General features: G+C 46.2%; 1 protein-coding gene across 1 annotated transcript in view; it reads left to right on the top strand.

Annotated features, from left to right (window-relative positions):
- LOC124017796 (membrane-associated guanylate kinase, WW and PDZ domain-containing protein 3-like) overlaps positions 1 to 11759 on the top strand; it is a 25780-nt gene extending 14021 nt beyond the window's left edge. Inside the window, exons 3-5 of the mRNA XM_046333010.1 lie at positions 6926 to 7045; positions 11367 to 11532; positions 11735 to 11759. Of these exons, the coding sequence (XP_046188966.1) occupies positions 6926 to 7045; positions 11367 to 11532; positions 11735 to 11759 (311 nt within the window). The remainder of the gene's footprint in view (positions 1 to 6925; positions 7046 to 11366; positions 11533 to 11734) is intronic.
- Positions 11760 to 17342: the final 5583 nt, after the last annotated feature.

Here is a 17342-nt window from a genome sequence, read left to right as displayed (position 1 = left end):
GGCTGTCACCATGAGAACTGTGTTAATTGGTGTGCAATCACAATCAGAGCCCAGGGAAGCTGTTTTGCCACACCTCTGTGACAATGTATGCAAATGGAAGATGTATTGAGTAGATTTTAAAATGTAGTTGTTACCCTGGTTTCATCAGCCAAACATGGCAAGTTTAGGTGATAAGAGGAATATTCCCTAGAACATTTCCATGGCTACTGTCTGTATTGTTACACTTTATCCGGAGTGGCAGTTTCTCTCCTTCGCGTAGAATACTCTCCGGCCCGTATCGGTGGCTTTCTCTGTCTTTATGCTATTTCACAGAGACATATGTCTGGTCTCTCCTTGTTTGGTAACATATTCCCTTTTCTTTTTATTTCAGATGTGTTTTAGTCTTAAAGTTATCCAAAACATTTGACAAAGTCTCTTGGGTATATAGTATGGAGCATCTGTTGCTGTCTTAATAAACCTTTCTCTAAGGGCCTGAATGATGTCACCGTGAGAGTGGACTGGAAAGGACTATGGTGTGGATTTCTGTCTGATATGTTTGGCTTGTGTCATGTTGTCTCTCTTACACAGTCATTAGTCTGTCTGGCTGGCTGGGCACAGACCACCCTGGCTGGCCGTAGCCTGGCCAGCCCTGCAGCGATGGAGAGTTTGATCTCTCGTTTAGCCAGGAAGTAGGTCATGTGGAACAGTCTGCCAGACCAGTCAGCCCTTCGAGTACGTGTCTCTCTGATTCGTTGAAAGAGCAAGACGCAGGTCACTCCCAAGAATACGTAAGACAACAACAAGACATTCTGTGTCTTTGAGCTTTGAACGCAGTGACATAAAACAATACACATAAAACAGGCACACATATTCTCCAAGCCATTTTACACAACAATTCCATTTATCCAGTTACTAATTGGCTAGATTGGGTTGGAGGATCATGGATCAGTTTGATCTTAGTCTATTCATTTTTAGTATCTGTACTTTAAATATACTCAGCATTTATGGTGGTAGAGTTGTGTGGAGATAGACTTGTGACACAACTCCCTGCCTGGCTCTAAGTTGGAGTGAAAGCGAGGCAGCAAGCTCAGCTTGTGGCTGTGTAATCCTCTGATCTGCAGGAGATGGATGACACAGTGAGATGTTGCTGCTGCTCTCCCTCCTATAGGCTACTGACACAGATAAACATTGGAACAACGTTTAAACCAAATTTGCCCACTTGCAACAACACAAGTAAGCAAGTCAACTCAACTGACACTATTTTATTGGACCTTATACCTCCCATGCTTGGTTTGAAACATAGTGGTATTGTTTTTCATGGTGGGAGAATAGATAGTGCTTTTGGCTAAAACTTCAGCCTAAGGAGTGAAGTGCAACAGTTGCTCAGTGTCACCCACTTCAGGAGCTGTGTTGCTCCTAAAATGACATGATTTATACTAACGTAAAACCGTTGAGTTAAATGAAGCTAATTACCAACTGTAGATCCCAGAATGGAGTGAATGGTGTGTAAATGTAGTCAACAGTGGCCTTATAGTGTGAAGTCGCGTCATATTATATTCAAATTTCATGTATTGCCCTTTCAAATAAGTGGCTCTTGTTTGTAATACTTTTTTAAAGATATGAGTTTGAGTTTGTGTTTATTTTATTTTTACAGGGCACATTAATCAACGTTTCAGTAAAAGTGCCGGTTTTAGCCAGCCGGATAATTTTCAACCGCAGTCCCTGGGCAGGTTATTAAAAACAATTACAATACAGACAGTCATTGAGCAGTGAGCACACACAGAGCAACATAGGACAAGCAAGACGTAGCATACAGACAGAGCAACATAGAACAAAAAGCAGCAAGACAAACCTCCACAACTCACAAGCTACAGACAACAGACAGCATGGAAGCGGCAATACACAGCTATGGACCATGTTCACAAATCTGATTGACCTTTAGCCATGTCTTCATGCATTTTGTGAAAGTGTGATAGGTGGTGCAGTTATGTGTGTCTGATGGCAGTGTATTCCAGACATGGGAAGCTCTCACAGAGAAAGCAGATTTACTAAAGGTGCTTTTCCTTAAGGTAACTAACTATACAGTCACCTCTCATGGCAGTCCACAGACGATACAATCTCAACCACACTGCACACTGCCCTAACCCATCTGGACAAGAGGAATACCTATGTGAGAATGCTGTTCATCGACTACAGCTCGGCATTCAACACCATAGTACCCTCCAAGCTCGTCATCAAGCTCGAGACCCTGGGTCTCGACCCCGCCCTGTGCAATTGGGTACTGGACTTCCTGATGGGCCGCCCGCAGGTGGTGAGGGTAGGCAACAACATCTCCACCCCGCTGATCCTCAACACTGGGGCCCCACAAGGGTGCGTTCTGAGCCCTCTCCTGTACTCCCTGTTCACCCACGACAGCGTGGCCACACGCCTCCAACTCAATCATCAAGTTTGCGGACGACACAACAGTGGTAGGCTTGATTACCAACAACGACGAGACGGCCTACAGGGAGGAGGTGAGGGGCCTCGGAGTGTGGTGTCAGGAAGATAACCTCACACTCAACGTCAATAAAACAAAGGAGATGATTGTGGACTACAGGAAACAGCAGAGGGAACACCCCCCTATCCACATCGATGGAACAGTAGTGGAGAGGGTAGCAAGTTTTAAGTTCCTCGGCATACACATCACAGACAAACTGAATTGGTCCACTCACACAGACAGCATCGTGAAGAAGGCGCAGCAGCGCCTCTTCAACCTCAGGAGGCTGAATAAATTTGGCTTGTCACCAAAAGCACTCACAAACTGGCGGGCTGTTTCACTGCCTGGTACGGCAACTGCTCCACCCATAACCGTAAGGCTCTCCAGAGGGTAGTGAGGTCTGCACAACGCATCACCGGGGGCATTCTACCTGCCCTCCAGGACACCTACACCACCCGATGTTACAGGAAGGCCAAAAAGATCATCAAGGACAACAGCCACCCGAGCCACTGCCTGTTCACCCCGCTATCATCCAGAAGGTGAGGTCAGTACAGGTGCATCAAAGCTGGGACCGAGAGACTGAAAAACAGCTTCTATCTCAAGGCCATCAGACTGTTAAACAGCCACCACTAACATTGAGTGGCTGCATCCAACACACTGACACTGACACTGACTCAACTCCAGCCACTTTAATAATGGGAATTGATGGGAATTGATGTAAAATATATCACTAGCCACTTTAAACAATGCTACCTTATATAATGTTACATACCCTACATTATTCATCTCATATGCATACGTATATACTGTACTCTATATCATCGACTGCATCCTTATGTAATACATGTATCACTAGCCACTTTAACTATGCCACTTTGTTTACATACTCATCTCATATGTATATACTGTACTCAATACCATCTACTGTATCTTGCCTATGCTGCTCTGTACCATCACTCATTCATATATCTTTATGTACATATTCTTTATCCCCTTACACTGTGTATAAGACAGTAGTTTTGGAATTGTTAGTTAGATTACTTGTTGGTTATTACTGCATTGTCGGAACTAGAAGCACAAGCATTTCGCTACACTCGCATTAACATCTGCTAACCATGTGTATGTGACAAATACAATTTGATTTGATTTGATTTGACCTTGTGGATCTGCTGCCATATGTTTGGGTTTTCTGTTTAACAAAAATACTGAGTGGAGGGGGAGCCAGGCCATTTAGGATCTTGAATACAAGACATGCGTCGGTGTATTGCACAAGATTTTCCCAACTCAGGAGCTCATGCTTTCTGAGGATGTAACAGTGATGATGGCTATTGGGCTTCCTATCAAGCACTTTGAGAGCCTGTTTGTAGACAGACTGAATGGGTTTTAATGTTGTACAGCAAGCTTGGGCCCAACTAGTCAAGCAGTATGTTAAGTGTGGGAGTATCATAGATTTGAAGTACAGTTTTGCTACCTCTGTAGTCAAACAATTTAGTGTAAATCGGAAATTAGCTAGGTTGAATTTGGTTATTTGAATGACCTTTTTCACATGCTTTTTAAAAGAGAGGTTGGAATCAAGTATGATGCCAAGGTACTTAAAATCAGATACAACCTGAAACTCCTCCCCTGACACATAGACATCTGGCTCAGTAGCATCTGTTGCCCTCTTTGTGAAGAACATGCAAACAGTTTTTTTCACATTGAGATGCAAACCCGAGTCACTGAGACACTTTGTAACCTGGACCATCACAGTAGTGAGTTCTTGTGCAGCTTGTTGTTTGCTCTTTGCATGCACATATATCACTGTATCATCTGCATACATTTTAACTTCAGACGCAGTACAGAAAGAAGGCAGATCATTAATGTACAGGCTGAACAGGAGGGGCCCCAGTATTGACCCTTGGGGCACGCCCACATCATAGCTAAGAGTGGGCGACAGCTCATTGCTCACTCTGACACACTGAGTTCTGCATTCAAGGTATGATTTCATCCATCTCAAGGCATCGGGGGAAAAGTTGAACTTGGACAATTTTGTGATGAGAATCTCATGGTTAACAGTATCAAAAGCCTTCCTTAGGTCCAGAAACACAGCACCAACAACACCCCCTTTGTCCATCTTGGACTTCACATTTTCCAGAAGAAAGCAGAATGCTAAACAAATGTGTTAATTTCTATTTGAACAGTGAAGTGAATGTGCATAGCATCACTGCATTTAATTTTGTTCATAGGGGACCTGAAAAATGATTGATTTAAATGTAGTTTTGATTTGCACTTCTCACCATTTAAAACACACTGTGTACTCTACTGTACTCTCCATTCTGTTGCCACTGGCAAGGAAAATGTTTACACAGTGACTATGAGCAGGACAATGCTCATATGAAATGCTGAACAGAATTAAGTAAACGCAGGTCATTTATCAATAATTTAGCGGCAGAATGAAATGAAAAGCAGGTATGTGGTCGTGCCGGGGGGAGGTGCAGTAAACAGCTGGCTACCTAATGTCTCTATGGGTTGTTATGACACAGACACAACGTTATCATTATTCATTTGGGAACTAGATACTGTATGATGTGCTCTTCTAGGAACTGTTTGTACATATGCCTTTGTCCTCCCACCCCACCCCTAGAGGCATCATCAGTGCATTGGTATATGGTATCTGCCCTTGACTGTACATAGGATGATTCAAAGTCAGGGAAGACCTCCATGAATTCTAAATGACTCAGAGATGGAAAAAGCACACTGGATTATTTTCCATTTGGTTATGTGAGGGCCAGTTCTGGGGTTGATCATGGTCTGTCTTTGACTGACAGTTGTGTCTTGGTGTTTAATTACCCTTCTACTAACACTCCTGCTATCTCTCTCCCTCTCTCTGTCTGTCTGCCTGGCCCAGTGGGATCGGTGGGGGGGGCCTGAAGGGAGATGCATAGAGGAATATGTCAATAATCCCAGCTATCTCCTGCTGGCTTGTCATATATATCTCAGAGAAGGGCATGGGTAATGAGTCCCAGCCCCATCCTTCACACACACACGCGCGCATGCACACACACACACACGCACACGCACACGCACATTCACACACACACACACACACACACATGCATACACGTACACACTCTTTTGCTATCAGAATTTTTCATTACAGACAGAGCCTCAACTTCTGTTGCTGATTGGGACCTATTAACAGGCTCTCAGGGTATAAAGAGGATAGGTGTGTGGGAGTGTGTGATCTCTCTGTGTGTGTGTGTGTGTGTGTGTGTGTGTGTGTGTGTGTGTGTGTGTGTGTGTGTGTGTGTGTGTGTGTGTGTGTGTGTGTGTGTGTGTGTGTGTGTGTGTGTGTGTGTGTGTGTGTGTGTGTGTGTGTGTGTGTGTGTGTGCTCTCTCCTGCCTGTGTGTGTCATTGTAGTGTGGAGTGCTGTGCCCTCCCTGATGGTGAGACAGCAGTGCATTAATCATATGTTTTATGGAGTAACTGGGTTTGTCCTCCTCCTGGCCCCACACTGCCAGGAGAAGGACAAGGATTTGACCTTGGTTTGCTGTTTGGACAGTACCGACGTGTGGGTACAGTACTGAAGAAGCCAAACCAGGAAAAAAAGCTATATTAAAAACTATGTGTTAATTGCGTTGTTTGTTCTATAATCGGTCAGTTCATATGCCTTGACACCGTGATATATAAGCCTAAAGGCCGAGACAATAAGATGACACAGTGGCAGAATAAATTCAACCACACCTTTGTTTCATCACAAAACCAGAGAGCCATCTGTCCACAAAGCATATTGCATGTAACATACAGTTACATGACCTACAGCATGGTCAATCAAGTTAATGTTTACGATATTTTCGGACAACTAAACAACATTAATTTAGAACCACAGAGAGTTACCGCAAGTCGCAAAGAAAACAGGAGCTGCCTCCACTATTCCAGCACCATTTCAGCTTCAACATTTCAACATCCTCAAATCACGCATGCCTTGTCTGATACAGTGACAATTAAAATACCCCAAAAACAATTTAGTCCAATCAACTAACATCAGATAGATGGGTTACACATACAGAGACAGAGGGGCACTGTTTTGCTCGGATGCTTTCTCCAGTGAGATACTGTACATTCAGCCTCTTGTGAAATGAAGGAAAATTCTACAACATAGTGAGATGAAACATAAATTATACAGTATATATATTTTTATAATGTATTGGTCAATCTTTTGGGGAAGCCTGGTTTCACTAAGGTTTAGAAAGGTTTACAAGCAAGTAACATGCAACTCACAAATAAGCGTTAATTTAATCATGAACTTACCTCCCTTTCATCTTTATAAAATAAAAGGAAAAGCTGGAGTCTACATATCCTAGTTGCAAATGCTATATACGGTATCAGTTTCAATACTTAGTTTCATTTCATTAGGAGTATATGTGAACAGTGGAGACGGACTGGGATGTGTAACGCTCTGTTCGTCTGTTGTCATCGACCCTCTCCAGGCACGACCAGACTGCCCCGTGATGGGGAGATCTCTGGGCTGGACTACAACTTTGTCTCCATAGAAGAGTTCTTCTCTCTGGAAGAGTCAGCAGCGCTGCTGGAGAGCGGCAAATTCAAAGGTGAGCAGAGAAGAGGCCCAGGTTGGTACTCATTCACCCAGTCATCTCTCTCTGGCCTCAAATGCATTGTCATTTCACATACATTCTTTCGTGATCAATGCACTATACGTTGTATACTGTATATCGCAGATAGATAATGATGATAGTTTATATACAGTATAGGGTTAGAGTACTAACCCACAAACCAATACACACAGCCTCAGTTACCAGGCAGTCTCATGGCTGGTGAATGTCACTCATACAAATTAAATGTTATTCATCACATGCTTCGTAAACAACAAGGGTAGACTAACAGTGAAATTGTGACTTACGGGCCCTTCCCAACAATGTAGAGAGAAAAATAGAAAAATAATAACACAAGGAATAAGTATACAATGAGTAACGATAACTTGGCTATATACACAGGGTACCAGTACCAAGTCGATGTTCAGGGGTACGAGGTAATTGAGGTAACTCAGCAAAAAAAGGAAAGTCCCTTTTTCAGGACCCTGTCTTTCAAAGATAGTTTGTAAAAATCTAAATAACTTCACAGATCTTCATTGTAAAGGGTTTAAACACTGTTTCCCATGCTTGTTCAATGAACCATAAACAATTAATGAAAATGTACCTGTGGAACGGTTATTAAGACACTAACAGCTTACAGATGGTAGGCAATTAAGTTCACAGTTATGAAAACTTAGAACACTAAAGAGGCCTTTCTACTGACTCTGAAAAACACCAAAAGAAAGATGCCCAGGGTCCCTGCTCATCTGCATGAACGTGCCTTAGGCATGCTGCAAGGAGGCATGAGGACTGCAGATGTGGCCAGGACAATAAATTGCAATGTCCGTACTGTGAGAAGCCTAAGACAGCGCTACAGGGAGACAGGGCGGACAGCTGATCGTCCGCGCAGTGGCAGACCACGTGTAACAACTCCCGCACAGGATCGGTACATCCGAACATCACACCTGCAAGACAGGTACAGGATGGCAACAACAACTGCCCGAATTACACCAGGAACGCACAAACCCTCCATCAGTGCTCAGACTGTCCGCAATAGGCTGAAAGAGGCTGGACTGAGGGCTTGTAGGCCTGTTGTAAGGCAAGTCCTCACCAGACATCACCGGCAACAACATCGCCTATGGGCACAAACCCACCGTCGCTGGACCAGACAGGACTAGCAAAAAGTGAGGGGTGATGGTCGGATTTGCGTTTATCGATGAAGGAATGAGCGTTACACCGAGGCCTGTACTCTGGAGCGGGATCGATTTGTAGGTGGAGGGTCCGTCATGGTCTGGGTCGGTGTGTCACAGCATCATCGGACTGAGCTTGTTGTCATTGCAGGCAATCTCAATGCTGTGCGTTACAGGGAAGACATCCTCCTCTCTCACGTGGTACCTTTCCTGCAGGCTCATCCTGACATGACCCTCCAGCATGACCAATGCCACCAGCCATACTGCTAGTTCTGTGCATGATTTCCTGCAAGACAGGAATGTCAGTGTTCTGCCATGGCCAGCGAAGCGCCCGGATCTCAATCTCATTGAGCACGTCTGGGACCTGTTGGACCAGAAATGTCGGTGAACTTGCAGGTGCCTTGGTGGAGGAGTAGGGTAACATCTCACAGCAAGAACTCGAAAATCTGGTACAGTCCATGAGGAGGAGATGCACTGCAGTACTTAATGCAGCTGGTGGCCACACCAGATACTAACTGTTAGTTTTGTTCAGTTTATGTCTCAGTTGTTGAATCTTGTTATGTTTATGCAAATACTTACACATGTTAAGTTTGCAGAAAATAAGCGCATTTGACAGTGAGAGGACATTTCTTTTTTTGCCGAGTTTATATACATATAGATAGGAGTAAAGTGACCAGGCAACAGGATAGATGATAAACAGTACCAGCGGTGTATTTGACGAGTCAAAAGAGTTAGTGCAAAAAGGGCCAATCTAGATAGTCCAGGCAGCTATTTGGTTAACTATTTAGTAGTCTTATGGCTTGGAGTTGGAAGCTGTTTAGGGTTCTATTGGTTCCAGTCTTGGTGCATCGGTACCGCTTTCTGTGCGGTAGCAGAGAGAACAGTCTATGACTTGGGGGCTGGAGTCTTTAACAATTTTTAGGGCCTTCCTCTGACCCCATCTGGTATAGAGGTCCTGGATGGCAGGAGCTAGGGCCCACTACCCTCTGTAGCGCCTTGCGGTCGGATGCCAAGAACTGCCATACCAAGCGGTGATGCAGCCAATCAACATGCTCTCAATGCTACAGTTGTACAACTGTTTGAGGATCTGTGAGCCCATGCCAAAACATTTCAGCCTCCTTTTCAGCCTCACGACTGTGATGGTGTGTGTGGATAATGTTAATTCTTTAGTGATGTAGACACCAAGGAACTTGAAGCTCTAGACCCGCTCCACTACAGCCTCACTGCTCATTGATTGTCTGTATTGTTATTGTAATTGTTTTTAATAACCTACCCAGGGACTGCGGTTTAAAATTAGCCGGCTGGCTAAAACCTGCACTTTTACTGAAATGTTGATTCATGTGTACTGTCCCTGTAAAAATAAAAATAAACTCAAACTCAAACTCGTCGATGTGGATGGGGGCGTGCCTGGCCTTCCATTTCCTGTAATTCACAATCAGTTCCTTTGTTTTTCCCATGTTGAGGGAGAGGTTGTTGTCCTACCACCACACTGTCAGGTCAGTGACAACCTCTCTATAGGCAGTCTCTTCGTCATCGGTGATCAGGCCTACCACTGCCTTGTCGTCAGCAAAATTAATGAGGGTGCTGGAGTCGTGTGCGGCCACGCGGTCGTGGGTGAACAGGGCGTAAAGGAGTGGACTAAGCACGCATCCCTGAGGGGCCCCCGAGTTTGGGGATCAACACAGGGTGTGTTGTTGCTTACCCTCACTACCATGAGGAAGCCTGTCAGGAAGCCCAGTGTTCAGTCCCAGGGTCCTGAGCTTAGTGATGAGCTTGGTGTTAATGAACAGCATTATCACATACTGTAGATGTTCATCTTGTCCAGGTGGGAGAGGGTAGTGTGATGTGCAATAGAGATTGCGTCATCCGTTAATCTGTTGGGGCGGTTTGCGGATTGGAGTGAGTCCAGGGTTTCTGGGATGATGGTGTTGATGTGAGCCATGACCAGCCTTTCAAAGCATTTCATTGCACCGATGTGAGTGCTGCGGGGCAATAGTTATTTAGACAGGTTACCTTGGAATTCTTGGGCACAGGGACTATGGTGGTCTGCTTGAAACATGCACATATTACAGAATGGGTCAGGGAGAGATTGAAAATGTCAGTGAAGACACCCGCGAGCTGGTCAGTGCATGCTCTTAGAACGCGTCCTGGTAATCCGTCGGCCACGCGGCCTTGTGAATGTTGACCTGTTTAAAGGTAAAGGTCTTACTCAGGAGTGAGATATCACACAGTTGTCCAGAACTGCTGGTGCTCTCATGCATGGTAGATAGAAGGCCCTACACCCAAACAAGGGCACTGCGTTCATCCACCTCTGGCCTGCTCGCCTCCCTACCACTGAGGAAGTACAGTTCCCGCTCAGCCCAGTCAAAACTGTTCGCTGCTCAATGGTGGAACAAACTCCCTCACGACGCCAGGACAGCGGAGTCAATCACCACCTTCCGGAGACACCTGAAACCCCACCTCTTTAAGGAATACCTAGGATAGGATAAGTAATCCTTCTCATCCCCCCCCTTTAAGATTTAGATGCACTATTGTAAAGTGACTGTTCCACTGGATGTCATAAGGTGAATGCACCAATTTGTAAGTCGCTCTGGATAAGAGCGTCTGCTAAATGACTTAAATGTAAATGTAAATAGAAACATTTTCTCAGAGGCCTTATTATTTCCATGTAGTTAATGACACCAGGTCTTGAACAGGTCTCAGTCTCTCCACCCCAGGAGGGTTAGAGTTGGACTGCTTTCTCTGATTAAAAAGACACCCTCTGAGTACAACAGCAATCTAATGTTTCTCCTTATCTCCTTACCCTGCTCTGACTGCATGAGCTGGAGGAATACATTTAAGTAATTTGATTTGTATTATAGCTTCCACAACAGAAGGATAGAATTTAAGGAGAAAATAGAGTAGACTTTACTGATCCTAAGGGTGGATGGTAATCTATGTGATGAATGCACTGCACTGGAACACCTCCATCATAATATTTAGGATTGACTGTATATTCTATATTTCGTATAGTGATAGCCTTTTCAGATGTGTGTTTGGGATCTCCATCTCTACGCTCATTCTTTCTTGGCACAAAGGACCAACAGTACAAATATGATTCTAACAATAACGTTGTGGCTTATCAACTCACTTTCTCTTCCATCTCTCAGGGAACTACTACGGCACCCCACGGCCAGTACACATCGGTCCAGAGAGCCCTCCCATCACCTACCGGGAACACCGCAACCTGCTTCGGAACTTCCGGACACGCAGCAAGTCGCTTAGCAACCTAGAGAAAGCAGCAGAGGAAGAGAACAGCGAGGAGGTCTCTGGCCTGTCAGGCAGGTTTACCAAAGACAGGCTGCTCCCCCGTAAGACTATATGGGTGACCAATTTACTACAGTCATGTATAGTGTTAATGCGTATTAGTAGTAGCAGTCATAGTAAGCATAGTATAAGTAGTAGTAGTGACAGTAGTTGTAGTAAATTATTTTAATTTGAAACCTTTGTGATTTTAAGTTTTCAAAATGTGTGCCAGGTATGGTGGCCTGCAGCTACTGTAAAGACTGTAAAGACTGCATTGTCCTTCTGTACCTCAGAGTTTTTGATGGACAAATAAATCAATGATTAGCATGATTAGTATGCTTCTGGCTCTATGCGGGGCTGTGGCCACATTGATCGCTGGATTTGCTCCAGAGGAGGGTCAAGCTGACCAGAGGCAGGCTGTGTGGTAGGCAGGGAACAGGGAGTTGTCTATGGTCCTGACCTGTGCTGCTGAGTCATCTATCGCATGGCTATGTGGTGCTGAACGGAGTGTTGGCTGGACTGGCTGACTGCAGCTCTGGGTATGCAGCAGGCCACATCCTCCCACGTTCATTCTAAAGGACAGGAGGGTTGAGCTAAAGCTGTTTGCATAGACCCTGTGCTGTACTGTAATGTATGGAATGCATCCCTTGCTTTTTTGCTTCTTTTGTTTTTACACTAGACTCAATGGGTCTGGATTTGGAAATGTGGCTTTAAAGCTAGCTGTAAACTAAGTTCAGTGTCGACCATTTCTATGATTCCAGAGATTATTCAAGGGTTCTATTTTCACTGACTGTAAACTGAGAATAACTTTAATAACGTGTCAAACACTCGTTTTCGGTGTTTTGTCTGTCGTCTTCATTGACGTTCCAGGTGGATCAGCGGGTATCAGCAATGCCCATCCCGTCTCCCCGTCCCCCTGCCGGTCAAGAGGGTATGGCAGCGCCATGGAGAACGGTCATGGCAGCACCAGTGCCAGGGTGCCAGCAGTGATGTCTAAAAACTGGAAGAAGGCCTTCAGCAACTCAGGAGAGCCTTTCTACACAGAGTGAGTGAATCAAATCACAATTTATTCAAAGTGCATGTGACAAGGTCACACCACACTTTACAGAAATAAATACAAAAGAAAGAAAGTGACTATTCTATTCAGTTCTACGTGGATAGACTGCTCTCTTATATGTTTTAGGTTGTTTCTGGTCAAGGATGTTGACTTGTAAATACTGTTATATAGCATCACCATGGTGGTGGTTGATTGGTGACTTTGAGGTGGCCTGTCTGTCACTCTCTTTTAGCCATTACTCCAAGACTACCTGCTGGCAGGATCGTCGTGCTCAGAGCAGCAGAGAAACGATGATCGACAAGAACCAATGTGAGCTCTCTCCCACTCTATAATTATGGAAACAGTGCTAGAGCGTTTAACCATTGGGCTGCCTAATGATAGACTGTACGGTTAATAAGATGGGAACTACAGGACCATAGGCACAGCGAGCCTGTTAATAGATTCAAATGAAATTAGATGAGCTTTTAGTAGAATTGAGGTACTGTGTAGTGATTAATCCCTAACCCCATAACGGCAAGTGGGGAGCGAGCGGTCGCATCCCCACTTCGGTCCGCAGGTAGTATAACTTTTCATTACATTTCATTATAGTACAACGGTTTGATTTGTCTAATCTTAGCAATTTCTTCTTAGCTAGCTACATAGCCGTCTTTGTATCAAAGATAATTGCGTAATTATCGTATTCCGTCGTCCTAACGTAGTCCACACTGCTATCTGCCCAACAGCTAGCCAGCTAGCAAACGTCCACCGTCTACCGAATAGCAGCACTGTAGAAACTATTACACTCAACTGAACGACTTGATTAGTGTAGTGTTAGCTAGCTACATATTTGTCTTTGCTGTCTTCGTATCCAAGATAATTGTGTAGTTTAGAGTGTGTAGTCTTAGAGTGATTATCTTAATTTACCGAGGTTAGCTAGCCAGTTATTTGTCGTCCTTAACGTAGGAGACACTGCTAGCTAGCCAACAGCTAGCCAACGTCTACCGAATAGAACTCAACAACCCGGTCGCATTCCGTTTCGCTCCACAGGTAGTATCACATTTTTCATTTAATTTCATTACAGTACAACAGTTTGATTTGTTTGATCGTAGCTAGCTACATTGCTAGCTACATAGCCGTCTTTGTATCAAAGATAATTGTGTAGTCTAGAGCGATTTTCTAGGTTAGCTAGCCAGCTATTGTCGTTCTTTTAACGCAACGTAACGTAATCAACACTGCTAGCTAGCCAGCTAGCCCCCGAATAGCAGCACTGTAGAAACTATTACACTCAACGGAACGACTTGATTAGTGTAGTGTCAACAACGCAGCCACTGCCAGCTAGCCTATAAAGTCAACAACGCAGCCACTGCCAGCTAGCCTACTTCAGCAGTACTGTATCATTTTAATAATTTTAGTCAATAAGATTCTTGCTACGTAAGCTTAACTTTCTGAACATTCGAGACGTGTAGTCCACTTGTCATTCCAATCTCCTTTGCATTAGCGTAGCCTCTTCTGTAGCCTGTCAACTATGTGTCTGTCTATCCCTGTTCTCTCCTCTCTGCACAGACCATACAAACGCTCCACACCGCATGGCCGCGGCCACCCTAATCTGGTGGTCCCAGCGCGCACGACCCACGTGGAGTTCCAGGTCTCCGGTAGCCTCTGGGACTGCCGATCTGCGGCCAACAAGGCAGAGTTCATCTCAGCCTATGCCTCCCTCCAGTCCCTCGACTTCTTGGCACTGACGGAAACATGGATCACCACAGATAACACTGCTACTCCGACTGCTCTCTCTTCGTCCGCCCACGTGTTCTCGCATACCCCGAGAGCTTCTGGTCAGCGGGGTGGTGGCACCGGGATCCTCATCTCTCCCAAGTGGTCATTCTCTCTTTCTCCCCTTACCCATCTGTCTATCGCCTCCTTTGAATTCCATGCTGTCACAGTTACCAGCCCTTTCAAGCTTAACATCCTTATCATTTATCGCCCTCCAGGTTCCCTCGGAGAGTTCATCAATGAGCTTGATGCCTTGATAAGCTCCTTTCCTGAGGACGGCTCACCTCTCACAGTTCTGGGCGACTTTAACCTCCCCACGTCTACCTTTGACTCTTTCCTCTCTGCCTCCTTCTTTCCACTCCTCTCCTCTTTTGACCTCACCCTCTCACCTTCCCCCCCTACTCACAAGGCAGGCAATACGCTCGACCTCATCTTTACTAGATGCTGTTCTTCCACTAACCTCATTGCAACTCCCCTCCAAGTCTCCGACCACTACCTTGTATCCTTTTCCCTCTCGCTCTCATCCAACACCTCCCACACTGCCCCTACTCGGATGGTATCGCGCCGTCCCAACCTCCGCTCTCTCTCCCCCGCTACTCTCTCCTCTTCCATCCTATCATCTCTTCCCTCTGCTCAAACCTTCTCCAACCTATCTCCTGATTCTGCCTCCTCAACCCTCCTCTCCTCCCTTTCTGCATCCTTTGACTCTCTATGTCCCCTATCCTCCAGGCCGGCTCGGTCCTCCCCTCCCGCTCCGTGGCTCGACGACTCATTGCGAGCTCACAGAACAGGGCTCCGGGTAGCCGAGCGGAAATGGAGGAAAACTCGCCTCCCTGCGGACCTGGCATCCTTTCACTCCCTCCTCTCTACATTTTCCTCCTCTGTCTCTGCTGCTAAAGCCACTTTCTACCACTCTAAATTCCAAGCATCTGCCTCTAACCCTAGGAAGCTCTTTGCCACCTTCTCCTCCCTCCTGAATCCTCCTCCCCCCCTCCTCCCTCTCTGCAGATGACTTCGTCAAACATTTTGAAAAGACGGTCGACGACATCCGATCCTCGTTTGATAAGTCAAACGACACCGCTGGTTCTGCTCACACTGCCCTACCCTGTGCTCTGACCTCTTTCTCCCCTCTCTCTCCAGATGAAATCTCGCGTCTTGTGACGGCCGGCCGCCCAACAACCTGCCCGCTTGACCCTATCCCCTCCTCTCTTCTCCAGACCATTTCCGGAGACCTTCTCCCTTACCTCACCTCGCTCATCAACTCATCCCTGACCGCTGGCTACGTCCCTTCCGTCTTCAAGAGAGCGAGAGTTGCACCCCTTCTGAAAAAACCTACACTCGATCCCTCCGATGTCAACAACTACAGACCAGTATCCCTTCTTTCTTTTCTCTCCAAAACTCTTGAACGTGCCGTCCTTGGCCAGCTCTCCCGCTATCTCTCTCAGAATGACCTTCTTGATCCAAATCAGTCAGGTTTCAAGACTAGTCATTCAACTGAGACTGCTCTTCTCTGTATCACGGAGGCGCTCCGCACTGCTAAAGCTAACTCTCTCTCCTCTGCTCTCATCCTTCTAGACCTATCGGCTGCCTTCGATACTGTGAACCATCAGATCCTCCTCTCTACCCTCTCCGAGTTGGGCATCTCCGGCGCGGCACACGCTTGGATTGCGTCCTACCTGACAGGTCGCTCCTACCAGGTGGCGTGGCGAGAATCTGTCTCCTCACCACGCGCTCTCACCACTGGTGTCCCCCAGGGCTCTGTTCAAGGCCCTCTCCTATTCTCGCTATACACCAAGTCACTTGGCTCTGTCATAACCTCACATGGTCTCTCCTATCATTGCTATGCAGACGACACACAATTAATCTTCTCCTTTCCCCCTTCTGATGACCAGGTGGCGAATCGCATCTCTGCATGTCTGGCAGACATATCAGTGTGGATGACGGATCACCACCTCAAGCTGAACCTCGGCAAGACGGAGCTCCTCTTCCTCCCGGGGAAGGACTGCCCGTTCCATGATCTCGCCATCACGGTTGACAACTCCATTGTGTCCTCCTCCCAGAGCGCTAAGAACCTTGGCGTGATCCTGGACAACACCCTGTCGTTCTCAACTAACATCAAGGCGGTGGCCCGTTCCTGTAGGTTCATGCTCTACAACATCCGCAGAGTACGACCCTGCCTCACACAGGAAGCGGCGCAGGTCCTAATCCAGGCACTTGTCATCTCCCGTCTGGATTACTGCAACTCGCTGTTGGCTGGGCTCCCTGCCTGTGCCATTAAACCCCTACAACTCATCCAGAACGCCGCAGCCCGTCTGGTGTTCAACCTTCCCAAGTTCTCTCATGTCACCCCGCTCCTCCGCTCTCTCCACTGGCTTCCAGTTGAAGCTCGCTTCCGCTACAAGACTATGGTGCTTGCCTTCGGAGCTGTGAGGGGAATGGCACCTCAGTACCTCCAGGCTCTGATCAGGCCCTACACCCAAACAAGGGCACTGCGTTCATCCACCTCTGGCCTGCTCGCCTCCCTACCACTGAGGAAGTACAGTTCCCGCTCAGCCCAGTCAAAACTGTTCGCTGCTCTGGCCCCCCCAATGGTGGAACAAACTCCCTCACGACGCCAGGACAGCGGAGTCAATCACCACCTTCCGGAGACACCTGAAACCCCACCTCTTTAAGGAATACCTAGGATAGGATAAAGTAATCCTTCTCACCCCCCCCCCCCCCTTAAAAGATTTAGATGCACTATTGTAAAGTGGCTGTTCCACTGGATGTCATAAGGTGAATGCACCAATTTGTAAGTCGCTCTGGATAAGAGCGTCTGCTAAATGACTTAAATGTAAAATGTAAATGTAAGCTAGGAGGAACCACTGGCACAGGTCCGTTCTGCAATGGATGACAGAGGCCATGTGTTGGGCATGACACTGACAGCCTTCAATCATAATTGTGTCATGTGATTCACAGATAAAACAACACAATACAACAACGTTTGACCAATATAGCTGATTATAGCAATTAGAGCCCCATCTGCCAGAATATC

Source organism: Oncorhynchus gorbuscha, linkage group LG03 (genome assembly GCF_021184085.1).
Source record: "Oncorhynchus gorbuscha isolate QuinsamMale2020 ecotype Even-year linkage group LG03, OgorEven_v1.0, whole genome shotgun sequence".
In the NCBI taxonomy this organism is placed as follows: Eukaryota; Metazoa; Chordata; class Actinopteri; order Salmoniformes; family Salmonidae; genus Oncorhynchus; species Oncorhynchus gorbuscha.
Note: the sequence above shows the minus strand (reverse complement) of the source record. Positions and strands in the feature narration are given on the sequence as shown.